The 9539-nt window shown below is 42.2% G+C and overlaps 1 protein-coding gene across 1 annotated transcript in view; it reads left to right on the top strand.

Moving 5' to 3' along the window:
* The first annotated feature begins 356 nt into the window (after positions 1–356).
* bicd1a (bicaudal D homolog 1a) overlaps positions 357–9539 on the top strand; it is a 31896-nt gene continuing 22713 nt past the window's right edge. The window contains exon 1 of the mRNA XM_060060892.1: positions 357–841. Within this exon, the coding sequence (XP_059916875.1) occupies positions 626–841 (216 nt within the window). The 5' untranslated portion in view covers positions 357–625. The remainder of the gene's footprint in view (positions 842–9539) is intronic.

The raw sequence follows: 9539 nt of genomic DNA, 5'->3' as shown, positions 1-9539 counted from the left end.
GCAACTACAACCTTATAAAGATACACGCCTTTCCAAATTACCAGCGCAAATAAAACGTGTTAATTGCAACCTACATTATTGTTATCATAATTGTTATTAAATATGTTTTGTCTAGGCCTACTTGGAGATCCAGGTAGGCTGTTAAGTATTTAGCCAACCTACAATGGTATTGTTTATGCTGTTGTTATTAATCAAAAAACGTCCATTTAAGTAACAAGGTATAATTTAACTTTCATCCAAATAATCGAATTTGACTAATTTACATCTATCTGAAGCCGTGCCCCTTCGTCGTCTCGCGTCATTGGGCAGGACGGAGGGTCCAGACCATTTCTTCAGACAATCGCGAGGTGGCGTCGTTGTGTTACCATGAATAAGCAGAAATGATATTGAAGTGTTTGCTGACACCCACATGAGGAAAACAATGACCTGATTTTGTCTTCATGGCTTCACATTTTAGCCTGTATTTCTGTTATTGGTGTTAATCAGCAATAACCGATAGGAGACCTTATTATTTTACTGCAGCAGGTCTTTTGAATGATCAGGGACGGGTGGGTATCCCGCAGCCTCTGCCTGTGAAGATCTGTCCAAACCGGAGGCTGGGGTACCGCAGCCAGCGAGAGGGGCGATGGCTGCTGGGGCGCGATGCGGGGGAACAGTGGACGAGTACCGGGCAGAAGTAGAGCGGCTCACCCACGAACTGGCCGAGGCAAATCAGGAGAAAATGAGAGCAGCAGAATGTGGTCTGGTGGTTTTGGAGGAGAACCAGACGCTGAAGCAGCAGTATGCCGAACTGGAGTCCGATCAAGACATTCTAAAGCGGGAGTTAGAACAATTACAGGAGGTATGCTATAGGCTATTGATTATCCATTATTGATAAGCTGAGTGGCATGTCGTGTGTTCGTTTGTGTGTTTGATGAGTGGGGATGCCTCCACCTTGGCTGCATAACTTAACTTCGACTGCTCGAAATGGCCTTTAATATCAAAAAGAAAAATGCAACATTTCATCATTGCAGTATTTTATTTCCAACTCATGTTAATCCTGATGATACATTACTTTACTTCAACCTAATCACTGCTCCATATAGTAGGGCACATGCACCATACCATAATTTTTTTGCTTTTTACTTTCTAGACACGCACGCACAGACGAGCGCACACACACACACACACACACACACACACACACACACACACACACACACACACACACACACACACACACACACACACACACACACACACACACACACACACACACACAGTATGTGTCTTATATTTTCCATGTCTCCTCACTATATCAGTTTGAACACCTTACCACATCTGACTACAATGGGTACGTAGACACATGAGCATTCACATCATTGTTCTCACAACAAGACTACAAGAGGCTAAACAGATTGCTTTGCCTTTTATATTTTCTCTGCATTCCCTCATTAATGCAGAAATGCATAAAGCAGTGCGAGAGACAAGTGCTGACCGAGTCTGACGGTCATCTTAGATTGTGATTATGTTTGTGTGTGCAAGGTGTCACAGGAAACAGAAGTAAAACATTTGAAAAAGATCCTCTTGCTCTTCCTGGTTATGTATTGTATAGGTTTCCAAGGCCTTGCTGATGACTTGAATTGTATATTGTATTTGATCATAGTTGACCACCTGAGGATGAATGTGTTACAATTTGACTCGTTCATTTTACGTATCACTTGAGTGGCCACAGTCAATACATGATCTCAACGCATCTGTTAATTAACAGAGCTGCATTGCTATATGGCATCAAGCTTTGTAAAGTGTGTATATAGTTAGGAGCAATGGGCAGGAAGGTATATCAAATGGTAATGAGATTGCTTCTGGGACTGGAAAAAAACATTCCAGTGCTGTTTATTATTCTTATAGCAGACAGAACGAATAGCATTTGCAGCAATTGTTCCTGCTTCTTTACGTCGATGGCAAGCGATTCTGTCCAACCGTAATCATAACTCCTTCAGTACATTGAGTGGTCTATGTGGTGTGTGGATATCCACCCACAGTCTTCTTTGTTGATAGATGTAGATTTATTTGGAGTAGATTTGGACTTGTGTATGTTTGTCTGCTTGTTGCTGGATGTCTGTGTGTGTGCATGTGCATGCTCGTGTGTGCATGCACATGTGTGCATACTCTGACATTTTGACCAGAAGCTTGGACAGCTGCTCTGAAAAACAAACACTATAGTCAGACCGCCAGACAGGAGAGAGTGGCGGTGAAATGGCAGTCATGACAAAGTCTTATCTGTGCAGAAATGGCCGACACAGGCAGAGCAAAAAGAAGAGGAAAGTAGAACCGCCCTTCTGACCGTCTTAGCATTCTCTGTCTCTCCTTAAATGCCAAGTTGAGAGTCCTGAGATGACAGAAATAACTGTTTTTATTAAACCCAGCTAAGCAAATGTGATAATGCTCCTGTTTTCTGAAAATAAATGTTCAGGGAACACTTTATTATAAGGTGCGATAATAAATAGCAAACTAGTCATTACCTAACCCTTTGTTAATATTTGTTAATTGTTACTAAAATATATTTTTGGCACAAGTTAATAGTTTTTATGCACTGACCACAGAGTGTCGCTGGTTAGGGTTAGGGTCAGGGTTAGGGTTAGGGTTAGGGTTAGGGTTAGGGTTAGGGTTAGGGTCGTGTGTTAGGGTTAGGGCCTTGTGTTAGGGTTAGGGCCTTGTGTTAGGGTTAGGGCCGTGTGTTAGGGTTAGGGTTAGGGCCGTGTGTTATGGTTAGGGTCGTGTGTTAGGGTTAGGGCCTTGTGTTAGGGTTAGGGCCGTGTGTTAGGGTTAGGGCCGTGTGTTAGGGTTAGGGTTAGGGCCGTGTGTTAGGGTTGGGTTAGGGTTATGCAAACAACTAATATTTAATTAATGATGAAAAAACTATTAACTTGTGCCAAATAGATATTTTAGTAACAAGTAACAAATATTAACAAAGGGTTAGGCAATGACTAGTTTGCTATTTATTATGGCACCTTATTATAAAGTGTTACCAATATAAAAGTATTAAAAATTGTAATGCACTAAAGTATTCATCAGTCATACCTAGATATTGTTCTCCCAGCCTCAGTGGGTCCCAACCGCTGCGCATGTCCCTTTATAGTGACCTAAGAAGTGAGAGAGAAAGAGACGCTGTTTCGGCCCAATGCACGATGCTTGTTAGTGCTGTCTCCAGGCAGGAAGAAAAACAGCGAGTACAGTGGGAACAGCAAATGAAACGTGGAGACCATCTTTGCAGCATACGACCTCAGGTTGTATAGTGGAGCGTGATGTTGTCCTAACCCATTCCTGCAGGGCTTCAATAGAGGGTCAGTAGATCATGGAGCTGATCAGGCGGTTGTGTTGTCACTGGGTTTTTGTTGTTGTTTTAATGTGTGAATCTGCGAGGCATTAATTATGACCATAGAGGCTCTCGTGCTTTTACATCAAAACCCTATTGTGTTTCCTCACGGCTTAACTCACCAACCGGATGTTTGGCTTATTTGTCACATAGACTTTGTGTCCATTCATTTTAGTTGGTCACTGGTCTTGTCTGTAGGATATTTATTTTGGTGAACAGTCTGTCACATGTTTTAGATAGGATAGGACGTCTAGTTCCAACACACATCTGTTGCCTTTAAGCCGAAAATATGTCAAAAGATATATCCTTCAAACTGTTTCTAAGGTCACTCGATATTAAGGAAGAGAAGAATGTTACATCTTACTGATTTCCTCAGTGACTCAAAGCTCCTTGAAAGATCTTTTTAAGATCTTTTTTTGCTTCCTTCTTTAGCGACATAAAGGCGAAAGAATTCTGGATGTTTCGCCAACATTAAGGCATGTTGATGTGCATTTTTCGAAAATAAAAACAACATAATCTTAAAGACACTTTACTCTGCTCTCATTTGTCACTTCGTCTCTCTCTGCACTGCACCGGATTTGAGTAGATACAGAAAAAACGCCCCTATTACGCCCCTTTTCACTGAACCAAAAAACTCTGTATCTGTGAATCATTAGGAATCGAGAATGGATTTTGAACTGAATTGTGGCCCCAATAATTAGAATCAAATTGAATCGTGAGATACAAAAAGATCCACACCGCTTCTTCTGAGCAACATTTGAAGCTGCTCTCGGAGCAGCCATAATGGAGGAAAACAAGCAGAGAACTCTGCAGTTGCTGAGTGGACACTGACAGACTGCAAAGGCATGGGAGAACCACACCTTGTTCCAACCCATATTTTCCTGTGCGGTGATTTGAACACGCGCACGTTCATTCTGATGTACTGAGGCACAGCTTCAAGAAAAAACATAAATTACAAAACACATGTTGTTTACTTAACAAACTTTGTAAAGTTAACTTTTGGTTTTGCAAAAAGTGTTCATTTCTGCTACCGAGTTCTGCATTATGCGTTTGCCTTGTTTGATGTTCTCCCGTTAAGGGGACATGTGACCAAGTGTTCACAAAAAGACCTGCAATGGCAGTATATTTTATTTTTATACAACATCTATATATACATATACTATATATATATATATATATATATATATATATATATATATATATATATATATATATATATATATATATAGATGGGGTGCTGGGTTGGTGGATGAGGGGCTGGAGAACGCTGGGGTCTTTCAGCCCCTCACCTGTCTTCATCTAACCCTCCCTCCTGCTTGCACCCTCCTTCACCTGACTGGTGGAACTTCCTATTCCACCTTGTGAGCCCTTGTTCCACCATGGAATGAATATCTTTTTGTTGGTTTATCAATTCATCAGCCATGGGGCTGTGCAAACTACAACATTAATGGAGTCACAAAAATATTATATTGAATATAATATAATAAAATATCAGTGCATAAAAATGCCTCTACTGCAAACATACTACATCTGTTTGACTTTTGTTAACATCGACACATACGGGCGAGACAAGCCAAGAGGGAATATACCAATATATGCAACTGTGTTCTGTCTTTGTGATGTGGTCGACCATAAATATGTGAGCATAAATACTAAATGAGCCGTGATTAATCCTGGTTAAGGAAAATAAAAAATGCAAGATGAACTACACTTGAATTCACTATAGAATGTCCCAGTGAAGCTAGTAGCACAGGGGACACCGTCCTACTGGTACCTTTTGTTGTTGTCAAACTCATCCAGAACAACATTCTGCTGCAGCTGCTCTGATAGTAAATGCTGCTTCTCTATGCATTGAGGTCTGCACATTGTTTCTGTTTAATAATGCATTGCATTGGACTACTTCAGGCTATATGTATTCGGCTGTGCTTTGCAGATCACATGTATGTGTATTCTGTCAGGTTTGCTAGTGTTGACCTTTGACCCGAACAATATGCAGAGGCAGGGGATGCAGCCAGGCATACAGATGAGCTCCTACTGCCCTCTGTCTGGGGGGGGGGTGTTATTGTTGCTGCTCTGTGCGCGTGTCTGTGTATTTCACGTGTATGCATTTGTGAGAAAGGGAGAGAGAAAGATGTGTGTCTGTGTGTGTGACAGAGAGAGACAGAAAGTGTGCATGGAAGTCTATGTGTAGTCGTACCAGGAGATGTGGAAAGTGGTGTAGAACTGTGGATGTTTTCTTAGCCTCTCAGGGTGCTGCAGGAAGCATGGCCTCCATGTTGTTTCAGGTCTTTTTGTGTGTTAGACAAACAAAGGCAGCAAGGAAGAATGGGCCTCGGTATATGATATGAGAGATAAAAGCCTGCAGGGGAACGGTAGGGACAGCGTGAGAAGAAATCGATGGGGTTCTTTTTTTTTTGTGGATCTTGTGACACAAGTCACGGACATTCCTGCATGTGATCCACCCCAAGGTGGATCACATTTTCAGCCACAATGCTGCTTTTTGCTGCGATGAAAAAGTTTGCCAGGGGCAAGAGGGGACAGTAGTCTGCAATCCATTGTGTTGGTTAGGGCCAACCTGTTTTTGCTGCAAAAAAGTAGGAGGAAAAAGCAAAAGACATACCCCTCTCTCTCTCCATCTGTCACTCATGCTCTATTTCTCTTTCTCTCTGTATCTCTTTCTCATCATCTCTCGCTCACTCTCTCTCTACACATCTCTCTCTTTCACTTCCCCTCTCTATTTCTCTTTCTCTTCGTCTCACTTCCTCTGTGTGTCTCTCTCTGTTCTGTCTGTCAAAAATATACATTGTTGTTTGTTCAGTTTGAGTTCAGTTTCTACAATGAGGCCGACTGAGTCCACTCTTGTGTCTCGTCCTTGTGTCCATCAACCCCTGCTTCCTGGATGACAAGGAGACAGAGATCCAGACAAAGATGCTCTCTAGATCACCCCAGGCTCCCATTCAGTACCGACCCAGAGTGCTTTCCTTTGATACGACCCGCTGCCCCCTATAAACACTTAAGGCTAACCTAGCGCATGCTCGCAAAGCTCAATGCCCCCGAACAGGCTCACGGGACCAATGTGGTCTCTGTTGAAATGACAAGGCAAAAGTTAAATTAAGAAATGATATGATAACCCTTAATTATCCCAGAAGGGAAATCCAGGGCAACCGCAAGAGCAACCCTGTTAACCAAACGTGTGTGAAAAACAGATTTAAAGAACTCTACAACATGAGGGGAGAGGCGTGGAAGACCAAGAACACAGTGTCAGTCTACAGTGCAGTCCAAGTACGTTGAGATAATAGCAGCAAGTTGGAGAAATTAGTGATAATACTGCGTTACAATTTCAATCCACCTCAGCAGTTTCTCTCAACAGCAGTATAGTATGGCTGGCAGGGGATCGCTTTCCATAGGTCGCCATATGCCCCTGTGTGTGTGTGTGTGTGTGTGTGTGTGTGTGTGTGCTTGTGTGTGTGTGTGTGTGTGTGTGTGCGTGCGTGCGTGCGTGTGTGCGTGACTGTGTCATTATCTTCGTCTGTTTGATGGTGTACATTTGGTAGTGTATGTGTGTGCGTAGTTGTATTAGTGTGTATTTGTGGCTGTGAGTGCCTGTGTGTGTGCGTGTGTGTATGGGATGTGTCAAATGTGAATCCAGACGGGTCTACTGATTTGTGTGTGTGTGTGTGGTGTCCCTGAGTCCTGTTTGTTTGCGTTATGCGCTGACTCACTGCACCAGAAAGGGGTGAGGCCCCAAGTTGTTATCGCCCTCCCCGTCTCCCTCCTTCTTTTACTCTCCCTCTCTGTTGTATCTCTCTCTCCATCTCTCCATCCTCTCTATGTCCTATCAGTCTCATCTTCTTACTGACTTTCTCTCTCTGTCCGTCTAGCTCACTTTGAGTCACAGTCTGCACGTCTCTGGCTCTGCCTTTCACTCTGCTCATTCCCAGCTTCTTTGAGTTTGTCTCTGCAGTCTCAGCCACCAATACCAATTAGGGCAGTGGCTTTCTGTTAATTATGTGGTCACTTTATATCACCATGGTTTTTAATTGTTTTATTATTATTTTATTATCAGAACGGTATTGTATTGTCAACTCTCTTTCAACTACTTTCAGTCTACTTGATAGAGTTAAGTAATGAACAGATATGCGTGACAGAATATATCATCTAGTCATAGGAAGGGGAGGAGAATGTAGTTTATTTATAGCGCGGAACCCTTACATTGACTGAAAAACCCTCCCGCTTCTGAATGTAGCTATTATAGTTTATATCCAAGGGATCAAGAGGACTAAGTGGGCTGCGGAAATTATCAATGAATGTTTTATCGCTCTTAGGACCTGAAGTCCTCGACGCCATCACCCTAATAACAATTCCCATATTCCCCCTCCCACTTAACCTCTCCGCCTGCCCTTCATCCATCCTACACAACCAAATGATCTCCTCTCTGACCATCTCTCTCCTCAACAGCTCTTAAACTCACACGACAGTATGACTGGTGCCATTGGGATGGAAGTCATGCTGGAGCGGTCAAAGAGTGGGCCCTTTGGGAGCGAGAGAGAGAGCGAGAGAGAGAGAGAGAGTGAGGAGTGTGATGAGAGAGTGAGGAGTGTGGTGAGAGGAATAGGGGCGTGTCGCCGGCAGTCATCACATTGTCCACCTCATTGCTCTAACACAGAGCTAGCCAGAGGGGCTCCTCTGCAGCACACAGGGCCCTGAGACTCTGCACTCGCTATGTTTTGAGGTGCTGTCACTAGACAGCCGCCTGCTGGTGCACAGTGTCCGGGGTGTATAAAGTACTAGGAAGTTATACTTGAATAAAGGTACAGATATCTTACTTGAAAGTGAGTCTGGTAAAGACTCACTTTCATATGCATACACAACATGATTTTATTTCATTAATAATAATTATAATTGTATTCATTCTCTAAGTATTGAGTGAAAGTATATTTCTTTGCACTATAAGAAGATGTTATCTTCAACTATAAAACTCCACTAAAGCACATGTACTCCAGATAACAACGTACTAACTAGATATTTACTTTGATTTTTTAAAACACAAAGATAGCTGCTGGAAGAGCTTAATATATGTGTGTATATATATATATATGACAGGATGAATATAAAAACCAAACTAAAGTACATGGATGTACAGCTACAGGATGAAGATGAGAAATGGAAAGTTGGAGAGGGACATTTCACGTGTAGAACACATAAATGTAGAATACATACTGTACATGTAGAACACATACATGTAGAATACATACATGTAGAGTACATATGTATAGAATAAATACATTTAGAATACATACAAGTAGAATACATCCATATATGTATAGAATATATACGTGTAGAATACATACGTGCAGAATACATACATGTAGGCATGGACATGAGCTGATGCACAACATGTTATTTTACAATTATGTCAGTTCTATGTGTATGTGTGTGTGTTTGTGTGTCAATGTGTGTGTGTGTGTGTGTGTGTGTGTGTGTGTGTGTGTGTGTGTGTGTGTGTGTGTGTGTGTGTGTGTGTGTGTGTGTGTACTATGTATGAACTGACTAGGATCACACTAATATGATTAAACTACACTAATGTCAAGTCACACTATGTTCCCTGTATGGCACACACACAAGAGAGGATGACTTAGGTTCTTCTTGAGGCTGACTATTTTAGTATTTATGGATAAGATACTGTCTTCCATCCCAAGCATTATGTAAGTGACTATAAGGATAGACCTTTGCAGCTTCAAGGTCTATATACAGAGGCAGGGGGTGTGTGTCATTACACTGAGTGGGTCCGCTGCAAAATGAATGTGTATGTTTTCTTAAAGGGGAAGAACAAAGACAAAAAGGCCGGGAAAGGAGAGTATATGAGACAAGGGAAGATGGAAGATAGGGGGGAAGGAGATGAGAGGTAAGGAGAGGAGTGGAGAGAAGAGGGTTGGAGAGGGGGAGAAGGAAGGGAGAAGATAATAGGTCAAGTAGGCAAGGAACAGGCAAGGAAGAGAGGAAAGGAAATTAGATGGGGAGGAGCTGAAATAATGACCAGGCTGGGTAATTTATAGGCTACGTTAGCAAGAATAATCCATGTCAGGTAACAGTATGTCTGCTGCTGTGTACAAATTATATTGGAGAGAAAAGGACCAATGGGAACCCATTGTTATCTTTGTTGCATTAGCCATGAATTTGG

This window comes from Gadus macrocephalus, chromosome 9, assembly GCF_031168955.1.
Source record: "Gadus macrocephalus chromosome 9, ASM3116895v1".
In the NCBI taxonomy this organism is placed as follows: Eukaryota; Metazoa; Chordata; class Actinopteri; order Gadiformes; family Gadidae; genus Gadus; species Gadus macrocephalus.
Note: the sequence above shows the minus strand (reverse complement) of the source record. Positions and strands in the feature narration are given on the sequence as shown.